The sequence below is a fragment of the Gracilinanus agilis genome, chromosome 6, assembly GCF_016433145.1.
Source record: "Gracilinanus agilis isolate LMUSP501 chromosome 6, AgileGrace, whole genome shotgun sequence".
NCBI classification, from domain to species: Eukaryota; Metazoa; Chordata; class Mammalia; order Didelphimorphia; family Didelphidae; genus Gracilinanus; species Gracilinanus agilis.
The window spans coordinates 174620703-174638346 of NC_058135.1; the positions used below are offsets into that span (position 1 = coordinate 174620703).

Below are 17644 nucleotides of genomic sequence, written 5' to 3' on the forward strand. Positions count from 1 at the left end.
TCAGAATGGCAGTAGATAAACAAAATTGCATCTGTCTACACAGGGAAAGTTCCTTCCCCACTTTTTCATGCCTTTCTGCTTCTGTTTTGCCTAAGGAGAGGAAAGAGTAGTCTGGTCTCTCACAGGTATTTCAGGAATGCCAAAGCTCCATTCTGTTTCTGGTTTCCAGTTAATAGGAACAATCTAAAAGAAGGATCCACAATGGATCAGATAAGAACTAAGAGAAAAGTAATTCCCAACAGGCTGCAAAAAGCTTGGTACTTAGTAATTCTTCAGTAGCCCATTTTATTATCTTCTATCCTTGTAAAACACATGGAATAAATCACATAAAGCAAAAGCCATATTTGAGATAAATGCAGCTGTCAAGTTGTTTCCTCGGAGTTCTGAGAGGGCATATGATGCTGGCAAACAGCTGAGTCTGTATTTCATTTCAGGACTATATTCAAATTCTGTTTGGGGTTCTAATATATCATCCATAGCCAAGGGCACAAAATACATGGAATGAGTGGCTTGTGTGTGTGTGTGTGTGTGTGGTTTTGTGTTAGTCTTTTTTTTAACCCCAAATAAATTTAAGCAGTTACTTCAAAATAGATATGAATACAAATACAACTCAGAAACATATAAACAAAATGTAAAAGGAGCATACACAATTGCAAAGAGCTCTGCTGGGTATTTTATTTCTCGTTCATTCATAAGGTCCTTCCAAAGCAGAGTTGAGAAAATTACTTTGGTTATATCATTGAGTAATGACCTCTCAGGCTAATTAGGGAATAGGAGTCCCAGAAGATTTCTTGCCAATTTTCTTATACCCTGGAGCATCAAAAGAAAGGGGAAGCTACGTCCATTTTTCGAAAGGTGAGGAGCAATTTTCAAGATTAAAAAAAAGAGAGAGATTTCAGCGTGTTGGGAAAAATGCTGAAATAAAATCCCAGTGTTTTGTTATTTGACTGAGATAACAATGTTTGAGTAGAAGAAATAGCTTTTTGCCATATGTAAAATCTTGGAGCCCTGATCCCCATATTTCTATGTGTGAATGGAATTTATGTAGCTACTCCATCCTACTTAAATCTCCTTGAAGTCTGAATGGTGAACATGAGTCAGCTGTATGTCATAAAGATCCGTCTTGGAGGGAAGTGTTAATTCTTATGAGTTAATATATGGAAACATTTGTTCACTCTCTATGCTAAGTAGCCTAAACATGGCCCCTCATGGATATTCATTCTCCCCTCTCTTTTCTAGTTGACTCCAGAGCAGACACCTTGGCAGTGTTTATGGCCAGCAGCAACACAACAGACGTTGTGAATAGAAACAACCCCGCCACGCCACCCAACACCCTTAATCTTCGCTCCTCCCATAACGAACTGTTGAATGCTGAAATAAAACACACCGAAACCAAGAACAGCACACCTCCCAAATGCAGGAAAAAATATGCACTAACTAATATTCAGACAGCCATGGGGCTCTCCGATCCCGCCGCCCAGCCCCTCCTGGGAAACGGTTCTGCCAACATCAAGCTCGTGAAGAATGGGGAGAACCAGCTCCGCAAGGCGGCCGAGCAACAGGGACCCCAAGATCCCAACAAAAACGTCTCCCCCACCGCCGTCATCAACATCACTTCGGAGAAGTTAGAGGGGAAAGAACCCAGTCCCCAGGATTCCTCGGGCTGCGAAATCCTCCCTTCCCGGCCCAGGAGAACCAAGAGCTTCCTCAATTACTATGCAGACCTGGAAACCTCAGCCCGGGAACTGGAACAGAACCTGGGGAAGAGCCATGTGGTGATGGAAGAGAAGTCTGGGGGCAGCCAGGACCAGGCTTCCACCGTGATTGGAAACGGGGATGCGCTGCCACGGAAACCAAATAAGCATCCGTCCAGCCCGGAGGACGGTCAGGTGGCCACCGTGTCGTCCAGCCCGGAGACCAAGAAGGACCACCCTAAAACGGGGGCTAAGACAGATTGTGCTCTCCACCGGATCCAGAACCTGGCCCCCAGCGACGAGGAATCCAGCTGGACCACGTTATCCCAGGACAGCGCATCACCTAGCTCCCCGGATGAAGCAGGTACGGCCGCAGGGAATGGGCTTAGAGTGTCATCTTTCTCTCTTTATTTTAATCGTCTTAGAATCAATATTGTGTATTGGCTCCAAGACGGAAGAGTGGTAAAGGCTAGGCAATGGGCACGAAGTGATTCAGAGGCCAGATTTGATCCCAGGACCATCTTGTCTCCAGTGCGCTGACCCCTAATAATATCTTGAAGCTCTAGTGTCTCAGCCCACATGAGAAACTTATTTCCTGGTTTTACTAAGCTGAAATTGGGTGAAATGATTCAGGCTAATAAATGAATGAATGAATGAATATAAATATAAATATATATATATATATTTATATAGTACAGTCTTCATTCTAACATTATCTTCAGCTTTGAACCATTCATTTGGTATGCTGGTAAAAGAAACAAGTCTTCCAAACACTAAATTCAGAAAAACCTTAATTTTGTATTTGTTGTGGTTTGGATGGGGACTGGGTTGAAGTTTATTTTGTTGCTCACTCAAAGATGGGTTTTGCGAAATACTTTAATAAGTATTTATTTTTATTTTTATAGTTACATTAATTTTTACATTTTTCGTCATTTTTATCATTTACAAAAATTATAATAATCAGCAGATTATTATACATAATAAATAATTGTTATTTATAGAACAATTATACAATTATTGATTTGAATTATGAGTGGTTATTCATATTATACATATATCTGTATTTATAGATAATTATTTATAGCATAATTATCTTATTAGTCAACTATTTATTGTTTGTAGTTATACATATATTCATGTTTATAGAATTATTTTATTATAATATCTAATTATTAATTAGAATTATGATGGAAAGAATAATTATTTATAGCATAATTGTCTAATTAATCAGAACTATTTATTATTTTTATTTATACATATATTTGTGTTTATAGACTTATTTTTATTATAATCTAATTATTAATTAGAATTATAATGGAAAGGAAATTATTCATAGCATAATTATCTAATTAATCAGAATTATTTATTGTTTCTATTTATACATATATTCAAATTTCTAGAGTTATTTTATTATAATAATATTATCTAATTATTAATTGGAATTATGATGGCATGGTTTAACCTGTTTATGAGAGCATATGATTATAAAATCCTGCAGAAAATCTCTGATCATTAAACACATTACTATACCAATTTCAAATTGTTTTGTTCCTTAAGGACAATTTTGCAGTATCTTGTAATGATCTCTAGTCATTATTAGACTCACTAGACCTGTTCAAGCTACAGTATATAATCTGAAGTAATATGGTTCCATTTAAAAATATATTTAATAATTTAGATGAAAAGAAAACCCCTCATGTGAAGTGGTCCTTCCCAGTATTTAGAGTAGTTTTACTCTTTATGAGTAAGGTGGCAAAACTGTACCTTAAAGGAACAGGTAGGAACTGTCTTCAATTTCTTGCTTTTTGAAGAACTGATCCTAGAATCTAGCAATTCAGAAAAGGTTCAGACAGAAATTTAAAGGGTACATTTAAGGTATCAGGTAATAGGTGGAACATGCTGGTGTTTTATAACAAATTATTCTTAATGAATAGTGCTTTTAAAATGCTATTTTCTGGTATATGTTACGTACTATACCATAAGAGTGTTTGTGTCTGCTTTTCGAAAGTCATTTTATACCGGTGGTCTAACTTAGAAGAGAGGTTATGTGCCCTAGGCTCATTCATTCCAAATTACAAGGCTATTTCTAATAAAAATTGAGGGCATAGCAGGGGAGATTGGCTATTTTCTCTTCTAGGTTTTTCAACAGCTTTTTTTAACCCCTCATACATTTAATGTATTATATTTTTTTGTAAGCTTGTTTTAGGTAGTCTGTGTTGGATCATTGAAGGATGTAGGAAGGGGGTACTAGAAGATAGAAGCAGGAAGCACCCTGATGGAGTAGAAAATAAAATCACTCAATTGGCGATCCTTGAGTCCTAGGGTTCTATTCCCTGGGCAGACCTTTATCCGTGATCATGAACAAATCATTTAATTTTCAAACTTCACATTAGCCTCTCTGTAAAATGAGGGAAGAGTTGGCCTTAAGTGGTCTTACTATCCTTTCTGCAGTCTTTTATTGTGTGGTAGACAGAGTGTTTTGAAGTGTAGAAGATCTGTGTTCAAGTTCTCCTTTGGTCACATCATGCTTGTTGAACCCTGACAAGTGACTCTCAGTCCTATAGACAAATCTCTATCAGGTTTGGTAGAAGACATTTCCTTGTTTGGGAGTGTATACCCATGAAATCACAGGATCAATGCCTATCCTTAACCATGCTTTAGAAATCTATGGATTTTTCCTAGCTCTGTGATCTTGGGTAAGTCACTTAACCCCCATCGCCTAGCCGTTGCCACCTTGCTTCCTTGGAACCAAAATATAGTACTGATTTTAAGATGGAAACGAAGGATTTTTAAAATATCTATGGGTTAGTGGGATTGTGTGTCGGCTAAGGGAGGGTTGGGGGAGAGGGAAAGAACATGAAACATGTAATTATGGGAAAATACTAAAAAAAATATATCTATGGGTTTAAGAAACAACAGTTATAAAGTGGCAGATATACTGTCAACTTCAAAAGAATTTAGAGCATTCCCCCTTGTCTCAAAACAGTCATCATTTGTATCTTTTTGCTATGAGGGTAGTGACTTTGCCAGAGATTACCTAGGTGGTTCTAGTAATATTCTAGCATAGAATGTATCAGATAAAGAGTTGTTGATTAGATTTAGGTGAGGTTTGTGTTTCAACTTGACTGTTGGGCATTTGTCCCATTTTCACTTTTGAACTAGCTGCAAATTCCAGAAAAGGTTGTTTTGTGATTTGAGGTAGCATAACAGAGATGTTATTATACTGAAGTTGTATTCAGTAAACATTTTTTTGGCACATAGTAGGCACTGCATAAATGTTAGCTATTATTATTACTATTATTATTATTATTATTATTATACTGAGTTTCTTCTGTGTGTGAGAAATGGTAATGGAGATAAAAATGTAATAAAATAATTCTCAGTCTGAAAAGGTTTATAGTTCTATAGTTCAAGAATTCTCAGCCTGGATCCATGAATTTAATTTTGTTTTCATAACTGTATTTCAATATAATTGGTTTTCTTTGTAATCCTATATATATCTTTTGTTAATTTAAAAGCATCAGAGGTCTGAATGTTCTACCAGACTGACAAAGGGGTCTGTGACACAAAAAAGGTTAAGAACCCTCTGCTTAAATATTAGATGAATTCAAATAGTCTAATCCAAAGTTAGAATGTGACTGAGTGCCTGAGGAAGTTCAGAGACAATAGTAGAGCTTTGAGGAAGGCAGTACTCTTAAGTCTTGAAGTATCAAGAAAGGGTTCTTGTCATAGAAAGATTTAAAAATAAGGGGAAATGACCACTTGTTCAAAAATATTTATAGTTGCTCTTTTTGCAGTGGCAAAGAATTGGAAAGTAAAGGAATGTCCATCAGTTGGGGAATGGCTGAAAAATTGTGGTGTATGATGGTGATGGAATACTATTTATTGTGCTATAAGGAATGATGAATGGGATGATTTCAGAAAGAGCTAGAAAGAACTGTATGGACTGATGCTTAGTGAAATAAGCAGAACCAGGAGAACATTGTACACAGTAACAGCAATATTGTGTAATGATCAATAACTGTGATAGAATTAGCTATTTTTGGTAATACGATGATCCAGGGCATTTCTGAGGAACTTATGACAAAGAATGCTATCCACCTCCAGAGAAAGAACTTTTGGAAGCAAAATGCAGATGGAAGCATATGCTTTTTCAGTGTTTATTTGGGCTTATGTTTTGGGGTTTTGGTTTTATAAGATTTCTTACAAAAATGAACAATATAGAAAGTATATTTTACATGATAATACATGTATAATCCAGATTGAATCACTTGCCGGCACCAGGAGGGACAAGGGGGAGGAAGGGAGGGAGATAAGTTCGCTTATATAACTTGGGAAAACTTGTGTGGAAATTTGTTATATGTAATAGGTAAAATTAAAAATATTTTTTAAAATTAAGTTAAAGGGAAAAAAGGGGAGGGGTCTCATAGAAAAAGTGTCACCTGAGTGGAAGGAGGAGAGAAAGGATTTCAATAGGCAAAAGAAAGCAATGTTGTAAGCCTGGGTACTAAACCATTGGGGTATGTGGAGCTAAAGGGGGCATCTTAGTTAAAGGCAACAAATTCAGACCTGCCCTTGAAAAGTGAAAAACCACAAACACATCTGTGGGATTTAAAGATGTATTTTTCTTCTGATCATACAACATATACCCACTGTATTTATTTTTACTTGAGACATTGAACTCTAGTCACTTTGTGGCATAGCTAAGATAACTGGTTGCAAAGAGTGAAATCTGCCAATCCTTTGGTCTTTTGGTTGATGACGGCAAGCCCTTTGATCTTTTGCTTAAACTCCCCAAATAATGCTCTGATTGATGAGGTCCTAGATCCATAAGACTATTGGAATTTCCAAAGGTTACAGCCAGATTAACGCAATTACAACTCGTGTGCTCTAGCAGAAAGATGGCAGTTCTGATGTTCATGATTCTTTCATTTTTCCAGTTTTGACATGACTTTTCCTTTTAGATGGACTCTAGCGCCTGCATTCCTCCAGATTTTCGTGGTATGGTCAATAAACACTTGTGTGAAGCACTTTGTCCAGGCTCTTGGGATAGACAAAATGTTAGATCTAAGACTTTCATTTCTCTTCCCTCTGAGAATTTATATTCTAGTTCTATTAGTATGATAGAACTCAGACCCAGGCAAATAACTAGAGTAAGTGCATTAGGCAATGAGGTGGGACAGTGGATAGCAATGACCACATAGTCCTGAAGTCCGAAGTTCCAATGTGGCCTCAGACAGTAGCTGTGTATACCCAAGCAAGTCACTCAACCTCATTCCTCATCTTTAAAATTGGGAAAATAATAGGACATCTCAGGGTTGTTGGGAGGATTAAATGAGGCAATGTTTGTAAAATATTATAAAACTTAAAAGTGCTATACTATATAAATGCAGCTATTACTAGAGAAGTACATCACAAAGCACCCCTCAGTTGTCATAAGGAGGCATAGCACAATACATTTGTTTTTACTTGACTTAGCTGACTTAATGAGATCACAGATTGATTAGGATATTGGAGTTTAATCAGTTACAACCAGAAAGTAATGCAGTCACAACTAATTTTCCCTGGTTGTAGGATCAGAGGATTTTTACTTAAGAATTAAGAGACCTTAGAAGTCATCTAGACCAAACCCTTATTTTACAAATGAGGAAATTGAGACAAAACAAAACCATTGAAATGTAGTGAAGCAAAAAAAAAAAAATCCCACTTTGGTCATGTCCGTCAATATATCTCATTCTGCACCACACATAGTCTGTCTTCATCCTTGGTGCTCGAGAATCATGATGGGTCATTAGGTTGATTGGAATTCTTAAGTCTCTCAAAGTTGTTGATTTTTGCATCTTTATGATAATACCTTAAATCGTTCTGGTTCTTATTTACTCCTGCATTGAATCATGCAAGTTTTTCCAGGTCTCTCCCAAACACTCCCAGTTCATCATTTCTTACAGCAAAATAGTGGTTCACTACATTCATATATCTTACTTGGTAAAGCCATTCACCAATTGATGGGTACCTCTGTAGTTTTCAGTTCTTGATCACTACAAAAAGAATTGCTGTAAATATTTATATATGTATAGGCTCTTTTCCTCTTTCTTTTATGTCTTTGCAGCACAGGTCCAGTCGTCATATTCTGTTATTTTGCATGGTCCCTGTGTACTTGAAATCAAAATGGATAATTCACAAGAACTCTTGGTCCAGAATTTTGCATCTTAGGATGCCTCCCACTTGGCAGCATAAAAACAGACAACTTCATTAGAAACTGCTTCAGAGATAGCAACAGGTTTGGAGTAGACCTGACTTCATGAAATAGAGAGTTTTTTTGTATTTAATACAGATTTTTTATGGCTATATAGTGACTGCTTGAGAATTCTTGAGAATTTTCCAAAAGGAAATATCAATTTATCAAAATAATGTCATCCTCATGTTCTCAGGGGACACCATTTTTAAAAGCACCACACCATACATTCTACCCTTAAGGTATAAAAATTCACACTGTGTGACAGTTATTTGACCCCATTAGTGCTTTAGGCTTTATAAATTGTAGAGGAATTGGCACCTTGTTTTGGTAGAGGGGAGTTTCATTAAGTATCACCTGTAATGAAATCACAAGTCCACTCCCTGTTTTCAAAAGCAGATTCCTGTCTACATAGCTAGTAGAGCTCTCTGCTTTTTTAGTCTTGTAATTGTGTTACTACTTTGAATTGAATTTTTTTCCTAATGAGGATTCTCCACTCAAAAAAATAAATAGAATTAAGGGGGGAAAACTCAATGTGGAATAATTGTTTTTAAAAAATTCCTTTCCCTTTCTCAGATTCTTTGATATTGAGCAAACTTGGTTTCTACGAATGCCCCCTGCTTCGTTTATTTTGATCTTCAGAATGCTGCTGTAGAATCATTTGCCTTCATGCCATCACAGTGGATAGTTCCCTGACATGACAGAAGGAGCTGAAGAAGACAGATGTGATAGTTCCTTAAAATAGCTCCTGCACACAGTGTACTTGTGTGGTACAAGACAGGATGTTTTCTCAAATGAATTTTTATACCTTAAGGGTAGGATGTATAGTTTGATGCTTTTAAAAATGGCGCCCTCTGAGAACATGAGGATGGCATTATTTTGCTAAATTGGTACTTCCTTTTGGAAAATTCTCAAGAATTCTAAAGCAGTCATTATATAGCCATAAAAATCTGTATCAAATACAAAAAAAAGCTCTCTATTTCTTTTATTAAAGATATTTATTGCTAGTTCCTTTTCCATGATAGGGAATAAATAGGCCATAGAATGACCCCGTGGCAGAAACCATCTTCCCTTTGTGTAATTGGAAAATCTTGAATCCTTGGACTTCATCTCCCAGAATCCTTTTCCCTTTGTCCACGTAGCATCCACGTATATTGTTTATAAGTTGTGTGTGACTGTGGCTGGGTTAGCTCCGTTTTTCCTCCAGCTTTTTATTTTAGTTATTATTAATGAATCTTATTAAATATAATACTTGGAGTTATTGTATATTAATTTTTAAGCTTACACCTTTCAAAGTATTTCTGGTACATTGAGAATTAATAAATTTAAACACAGGTATTGAATTCATCAAACATTTATTAAGCTCCTGCTGGGTGCTAGATTAAAGTAATTTAGTACATGTTACCAAATCATTCCCATTGGTATCGAGTGGTTCATCTAGAAGGAAGTCCAGGTTCATAGCTGACCAGAGCAAATTACTTTTGTCTTTTTTTTACCAAGAAGAGCAATATAAGAATCAACAAATGATATAAGTGCTACCAATGGAAATGGTTATTTGGTTGCTCTGATTCAGAATTTAAAAGGGACAGGGCAGGTAATGGATGTCTTTGGATTAAATACTTTGAGAGGAAATGTATTCTTTGAGATCATAGATGATAATATATCAGCTATCAACTTTCAGAACTGCTCCTGACACAATTATCTTTTTAAACATTGAAGGCTTTCATTATCAATTGCTTGCTGCTTCTTATTATCTTGACAAAAAAAGCTGGTGGAAGACATGTTGTTTGCATTAAGAAACATATGTTAGTAGTAAATGCAAAATCCAAAGAGATCCAGGGCTGACAATTAATAAATGTAAACTCTATGTACAGGATTTCCCAAAAGTCTTTGAAGCTTTAAAAGCTTAGGAACTGCCCTATCCCTGAACAGAGGTCTTAGCCTCTTCCCCATATTGCCCTCATCCACTAGCAACAACCCTTCAGCAATTTTCTCAGCACATTTTCCTTCCCTTTGAATGACATCACACCAAAGACTGATATTAAGGATTTCCTGAGATGTGATGCCATAGCCTTGATTCCATCTTATAAAGAAGTTACCACTTTAGCCAAGGAAATAAATGTGGTATAACTCCCATCCCTCACAGTTGAGATTTTCAATTTGAAATAGAGAGATGTTTACATACCTTCACAGGCTCAAAAAAAATTTATTTCCCCAATGCTTGGAGCATGGAAAAAACAAAACAAAAAACATCACCACTGATTAGCTTAAGGAATGTGTATGCTCACCTTTTATAAGAGGAAAAAGTGGAAAGGCTGACTACAGCAGGTATCATGGGAGCCATTACACTTCTAGCCGACAATCCAAGTTTTAAAGGTTTCTCTCCTTCATACAAATTATCTTCCAGCCAAACTGTCATGCTTGAAATGTACATTGTATACAATATTCTATCTTCCATCTCTGTGTTTTTGCCTGAAATGTGCTCCCTCCTTACCTCTCTGTCTCTTAATCAAAAAAGTGAATGCTGCATAACCCTAATTTGTCAGTGATGACCGTGGCCATATACACCATCAGAATTCATAAACTTTATAAAATCAGCTTGCATTTGATTCATATATTCATATGTTGCTCGTATGTTGCTTTTTTCTCTTTTCAGAATTTTAGATTTTGATGCTGTAAAACAGAAGTTTAATTTTAAAAGATTTAACTAAAAGGAAGGAATTATTTGACTATTAAAGTAATATATTATTCATTCCATATGGGCATTCATGTTTCATTTATGCTGGTTTAGTTTTCATTAGTTTTACTCTTGAACATGATTCCATTTGAGAATATAAATGATGCTGTTTTACTTGCTTTTGAAAGGAACATTCTATAATTTTTTCCTCTTAAATAAAATTTGAAGAATAAAAGTACCTCTTCTTAAAGAGCTCCTTGTCTGTAAGCCAAAATGTTGCACAGGGCTTGGGTGGGAGGGGAGGAGGGGAGAGTGAGATAGGGATGGCTCTGTTTCCTTATTTGCTCAATTAGTGCAAGACTGCTATTTATTCAGTTTTATTTGGAACAGATTTTAATCCTGTGTGCTTTTATGTACCAAGGAACATTCTGACCAGTTAGGTTACAAAATGTTTAATGATGGATACAGACATTCCAATTGCTATTCTGCTGCCCCTTTCCTGTATTTAAAGGAGAGGTATTGGTGGAAAATTTTGCCTGGCTCCTTGTTTGTTAGCATCCTTCTTATAAAAATGCCAAAAGGCATAGATCAAGAAATCAGTCTTCCTATTTCAGGTAGTCACAGAAACGTATTTACTTTAAATTTGCAGAGGATGATTAGAGTGGTTCATGTTTCTTCCAGTTGTTAATAATTTTTTTAAATTATATGATTAAATAATAATTATATAATGTGTTAGATGTTATGTAATATAATTATAAAATGCATTAGATGTTATATAATTGTAAACTTAAATGGATAATTATTATATAATAAATGTTATATGATAATTATAAAATTATAATGTAAAAATAATAAGTAATGATAATAATAAAGTGAAATCTGACTATTGTGCTTAAACCTCTGGCCCCTATTCCTAAAGTTACTATAGGCATGGCTGAAAGCTAGCTTCTCCATCCTTAATTTGAATAGAAATTAATAGAATAGAAATTCAGTGAGCCTTTTCCCTCTTCTCTTTCTCTTTTCTTCAGTACTGAGAATGACTGTTCATTGAGTAAAGACTTTGGCTTTTTCTCTAACTCCTTTTTGGGGATTATTAGGTTAGTAGCCAAAAGTAATTAGAGCTACATCCCTATTGATAAAAAGCTTGTGTGATGAATGCATTTTCTGCTTATGAAAAAATAAACTACTTATATAATCCTGAATATTTGGAGGGACAGTGTTCTCATATATATATTGGAATATGCCACATAGAATGACTAGTAAATTGTCTTTAAAAGAGAAAACAGCACAGAAATCTGAAACACTGGCTGAGCTGAACATTGAAATACAAATGTCATTCTAGAGAAAGATAGCTTGCCCTAGACATTCCATTGTGTGTGTGTTCCCGCATTTACGTAAAATCGGGAGAGAAACAGAGAAAGGAGGGAAGGAGGAAGAGAGAGGGAAAGGGATAGATAACTTAAAATTTTGACTGATATCCACAGAAAATAATAGCCACTATAAGAAAGTCTAGAAGAGGAGAAGTTAGGAACAAGAAGACAAATTCTTGGTAAAACAAAGAAAAATGCTTTAATTTCCTTCGTGCCAATGATGCTATGAATAAAACCATCAAAGCACTGACTATATCAGCAATGTCAATCCAATAGAACTTTTACCATGAAGGAAAGATGTTCTACATTGTAATTTCTCCTTTCAGAAAAAGTCTCCAAGGTGGGGTAATATATAAGATATAAATAAATATATAGAATAAATACTTCCCAGATATCTCTGTTGAAGAGCTTTTGAGTGATTTTATATATATATATATATATATATATATATATATATATTCCTCATTGTACATTCCAGAGGACAGCCCCTGGTAAAATTCAACTGGGATTGCTAATTGTTCAATTGGTGTTATTTAAACATAATCAGAGGGTATAGACCACACCTGGATCTAAAGCAGACTTCCCCCTTCTAGAGAGCATCAGTATCACAAGCCCTTTCCACTGCACTGCCTTTAATGTGTGCCCCTTTGAACTAGACCATTTGGGGGCAGATTGCTTCTTGCATCAATCCTATGTTACTGTGTCGCAGCAGTAAAAACCTGCAGGAATCCAAATGGCATAGGTCACCTCTAAAGCTAGGTTGAGGTTGTAAATAGGATTAACTCTCCCCTTGTCTATTTTTAGCTAATCAAATCAAGAACTTAAAGTACCTCTACTTACCATTAAATATGAGAGTTCACAAGTCACTTACTCTAACTCCAAAGGCCACCTCCCCATTTCCCCTCTTGGGCAATACTAGGCAAATTGAAAGCCTGCCATTGGTTTCTGTGAAGGAGGAGTGACAAGAAGTGACATGGAATAAAAGGGATATAAAAAGAGACCAACAGGGTCTAGCATTTCATTCCCTTCCTGGCGTTTGGAGAGATTGCCTCCAGAGATCCCTGACACAATAAGCAAAGAAAGAGTTCTACCAAATTCCTTTTATGACACAAATATGGTACTGATCCCAAAGCCAGGTAGGTGAAAAACAGAGAAAGAAAACTACAGACCAATCTCTTTAATAAACATAGATGCAAAAATCTTAAACATAATACTAACAAAAAGACTCTAGCAAGTGATCATATTCATTATGATCAGGTGGGATTTATACCAGGAATGTAAGGATGGTTCAATATTAGGAAAACCATTCACATAATTGATCATATCAACAAGCAAACCCACAAAAATCACATGATTATCTCCATAGATGTGGAAAAAGCCTTTGACAAAATACAGCACCCATTCCTATTGAAAACACTAGAAAGTATAGGAATAGAACAGCCTTTCCTAAAAATAATAAACAATATATATCTAAAACCATTAACAAGCATCATCTGCAAAGGAGATAAATTAAAAGCCTTCCCAATAAGATCAGAAGTGAAACAAGGATGAGCCCATTATCACCTCTATTATTTAACATTGTACTAGAAACACTAGCAGTAGCAATTAGAGAAGAAAAAGATATTGAAGGTATTAAAATGGGCAATGAGGAGACTAAGCTATCAGTCTTTGCAGATGATATGATGGTCTACTTAAAGAATCCCAGAGAATCACCTAAAAAGCTAGTAGAAATAATCAACAACTTTAGCAAAGTAACAGGATACAAAATAAACCCACATAAATCATCGGTATTTCTATATATTTCCAACACATCCCAGCAGCAAGAGTTAGAAAGAGAAACACCATTTAAAATCACCCTAGATGAAATAAAATACTTAGGAATCTATCTGCCAAGACATACACAGAAATTATAAGAACACAACTACGAAACACTTTCCACACAATTAAAACTAGATCTAAACAATTGGAAAAACATTGAGTGCTCATGGTTAAGATGAGCTAACACAATAAAAATGACTATTCTACCCAAATTAATCTATTTATTTAGTGCCATTCCTATCAAACTACCAAAAAACTTTTTTAATGAATTGAAAAAAACTATAGCAAAGTTCATTTGGAATAACAAAAGATCAAGAATATCAAGGGAAATAATGAAAAAAAAATGTGAAGGAAGGTAGCTTAGCAGTACCAGATATTAAACTATACTATAAAGCAGCGGTTATCAAAACAATATGGTACTGGTTAAGAGACAGAAGGGAGGATCAGTGGAATAGACTTGGGCTAGGTGACGTCAGCAAGACAGTGTATGATAAACCCAAAGATCCCAGCTTTGGGGACAAAAATCCACTATTTGACAAAAACTGCTGGGAAAATTGGAAAAGAGTATGGGAGAGACTGAGTCTGGATCAACATCTCACACCCTACACCAAAATAAATTCAGAATGGCTGAAGGACTTGAATATAAAGAAGAAACTTATAAATAAATTAGGTGAACACAGAATAGTATACTTGTCATATGTTTGGGAAAGGAATGATTTTAATACCAAGCAAGAGTTACAAAAAAATTACAAAATGTAAAATAAATAATTTTTATTACATTAAATTTAAAAGTTTTTGTACAAACAAAACCAACGCAACCAAAAGTAGAAGGGAAGCAACAAATTGGGAAAAAAATCTTTATAACAAAAAACTCTGACAGACATCTAATTACTCAAATACATAAGGAGCTAAGCCAATTGTACAAAAAATCAAGCTATTCCCCAGTTGATAAATGGGCAAAGGACATGCATAGGCAATTTTCAGATTAAGAAATCAAAACTGTCAATAAGCACATGAAAAAGTGTTCTAAATCTCTTATAATTAGAGAAATGCAAATCAAAACAACTCTGAGGTACCACCTCACGCCTAGCAGATTGGCTAAAATGACAGCAAAGGAAAGTAAAAAATGTTTTAAGGGATGTGGCAAAATTGGGACCTTAATGCATTGCTGATGGAGTTGTGAATTCATCCAACCATTCTGAATGGCAATTTGGAACTATGCCCAACAGGCTTTAAGAGACCGTCTGCCCTTTGATCCAGCCATACCACTACTGGGTTTGTACCATACCCTAAAGGATCATAGGGAAAAAGACTTGTACAAAAATATTTATAGCCATGCTCTTTGTGGTGGCAAAAAAAATTGGAAACAAGGGTATACCCTAAAGTTGGGGAATGGCTGAACAAATTGTGGTATATGCTAGTGATGGAATACTATTTTGCTGAAAGGAATAATGAACTGGAAGAATTTCATGTGAACTGGAATGACCTTCAGGAACTGATGCAGAGTGAAAGGAGCAGAACCAGGAAAACCATATACACAGAGGCTGATACACTGTGGTACAATCCAATGTAAGGGACCTCTCTACTAGCAGCAATGCGATGATCCAGGACAATTCTGAGGCACTTATGAGAAAGAACGCTACCCACATTCAGAGGAAGAACTGCAGGAGTGGAAACACAGAAGAAAAGCAACTGCTTTATCGCATGAATTGATGGGGAAATAATTGGAAATATTGACTTTAAACAATCACCCTAGTGCAAATATCAATAATATGGAAATAGGTCTTGATCAATGACACTTGTAAAACCTAGTAGAATTGCATGTTGGCTATGGGAAAGGAGTGGGGCGAGAGGAGGGAAAAATAACCTAAATTTATTAATTAAATAAAATTTTCAAAGATTAAAAAAATAAAAGCTATCTTTTGGGGAGGGAGGATTAATTAAACTCTAGTAAGACTTAATAAACAGTAAAAAGTAATTCTTCAGAATAGTGATCACTTTTTTTAAAAAATCATTATAATTGATATATTTTTTAATATATTGATATGGGCAGCAAGACTCTGAGATGTGTTTTTTTTAAACCCTTACCTTCTGTCACAGAATTGACACTAAGTATTGTGTAATGTCCAAGGCAAAAAAGTGGTAAGGGCTAGGACATTGGGATTGAGTGTCTTGCCCAGGGAACCATAGCTAGAAGTGTTTGAGACCAGATTTAAAGCCAGAACCTTCTATCTCTGGACCTAGATCCACTGAGCCACCTAACTGCCCCTGAAATGCACTCATCTTATTTTCCCAGAAATATGCAACATAGGATACTTTAACCATCTCTTTAAAAAATATCTGGAATGCCTCACAGAGTTTCATGATAGGCTACAGTTAATTTATCCCAGATAAATTATCACTGAAAATTTTCTCAAGTTGATCTTGTAATAAATAAAATGTATTAAGATTAGTTCAGAAATAAGTTGCTCATCTGCCATACCAACCCAAACTAGGCTCCCTTTTCCAGTGCAAGTACATATTGGTTCCCCCAGAACAACATGGTTCAGATTGTGAACTTAAAGGGCTGTCAGTAAATGTATGCAAATTAGATCAGATCATTAAAAAAAAAAATCACTCTGGAGGTATAAGCCAGACTCTTGCCAGGGAGAGAAAGAAGCATGAGAATTCAAATAAAAGATCCCAGGGCACTTGTTTCCCAGGTCCCAAATGTTGGGCTTGATTTCCATTTTTTTTCTTGCTCATTCTCACCGCTCTCAGCCTGTCCTATGACCAGATTTGCAGACCCTTCCTCTACAATCTCCACAGAAGGTTTTTCTTGTCCTTCACCCACTCCCCATTGGGATGATATCTTATCTCCATCTTGAGAGGATGCAGCTTCCAAATCAATAGGGATGCCATGGATGCCATCATCAGCAACAGAACCTCAGTCCCTTCTCTGCCACTTGTCCAGTCAGATACCCAGCTAATTCTCTCTCTCTCCTCTCCACATTAGAGAAGCATCATTTGACCAGAAGATATATATATATGTGTGTGTATAACATAGATAGATGGATGGATAGATAGATAGATGAAAACTATGCCTTGCTTATTTCTATTAATCAGTTCTTTTCTTTTGAGGTAGACATACACAAGTCATTCTGCAAAGAATATATCTGCTGTTGTTTGTAATGTTCTCTTAGTTCTGCTCATTTCACTCTTCCTAACTTCATGTAGGTCTTTCCATGTTTTTAAAAAATTAACCTGTTTGTCATTTCTTATGGCACAGTAATATTTCATTGTAATTATTGTTGAGAGAATGAACAAATCAGGGAATTAATGAACGTCTGAGCAGTTTTAAAGAAATGTGATTTTTCGTTTAATCATATATAACTGTTGACCAGTAAGGGTTCCCTTGGAGCCTACCTTAATGGACACATAGTGACTGGTTGATATCAGTGCTTTCAAAAAGCATTATTTCGTGCCCACTATGTGCCTGGCTTTGCAAATAGTGCTTCTAAAACACTTTTTTAATATTTTATTTTTTCCCTCAATTAAATAAAAAAATAAAATTTTAGCTTTTTTTGAGTTTGAACCAAATTCTTACCCTCCCNTATATATATATATATATATATATATATATATATATTCCTCATTGTACATTCCAGAGGACAGCCCCTGGTAAAATTCAACTGGGATTGCTAATTGTTCAATTGGTGTTATTTAAACATAATCAGAGGGTATAGACCACACCTGGATCTAAAGCAGACTTCCCCCTTCTAGAGAGCATCAGTATCACAAGCCCTTTCCACTGCACTGCCTTTAATGTGTGCCCCTTTGAACTAGACCATTTGGGGGCAGATTGCTTCTT

The 17644-nt window shown here is 35.7% G+C and overlaps 1 protein-coding gene across 1 annotated transcript in view; it reads left to right on the forward strand.

The window, feature by feature from the left end:
* APBB2 (amyloid beta precursor protein binding family B member 2) overlaps positions 1-17644 on the forward strand; it is a 429171-nt gene that overhangs the window by 202840 nt on the left and 208687 nt on the right. The window contains exon 5 of the mRNA XM_044681113.1: positions 1240-2058. Coding sequence (XP_044537048.1) covers positions 1240-2058 — 819 coding nt within the window. The remainder of the gene's footprint in view (positions 1-1239; positions 2059-17644) is intronic.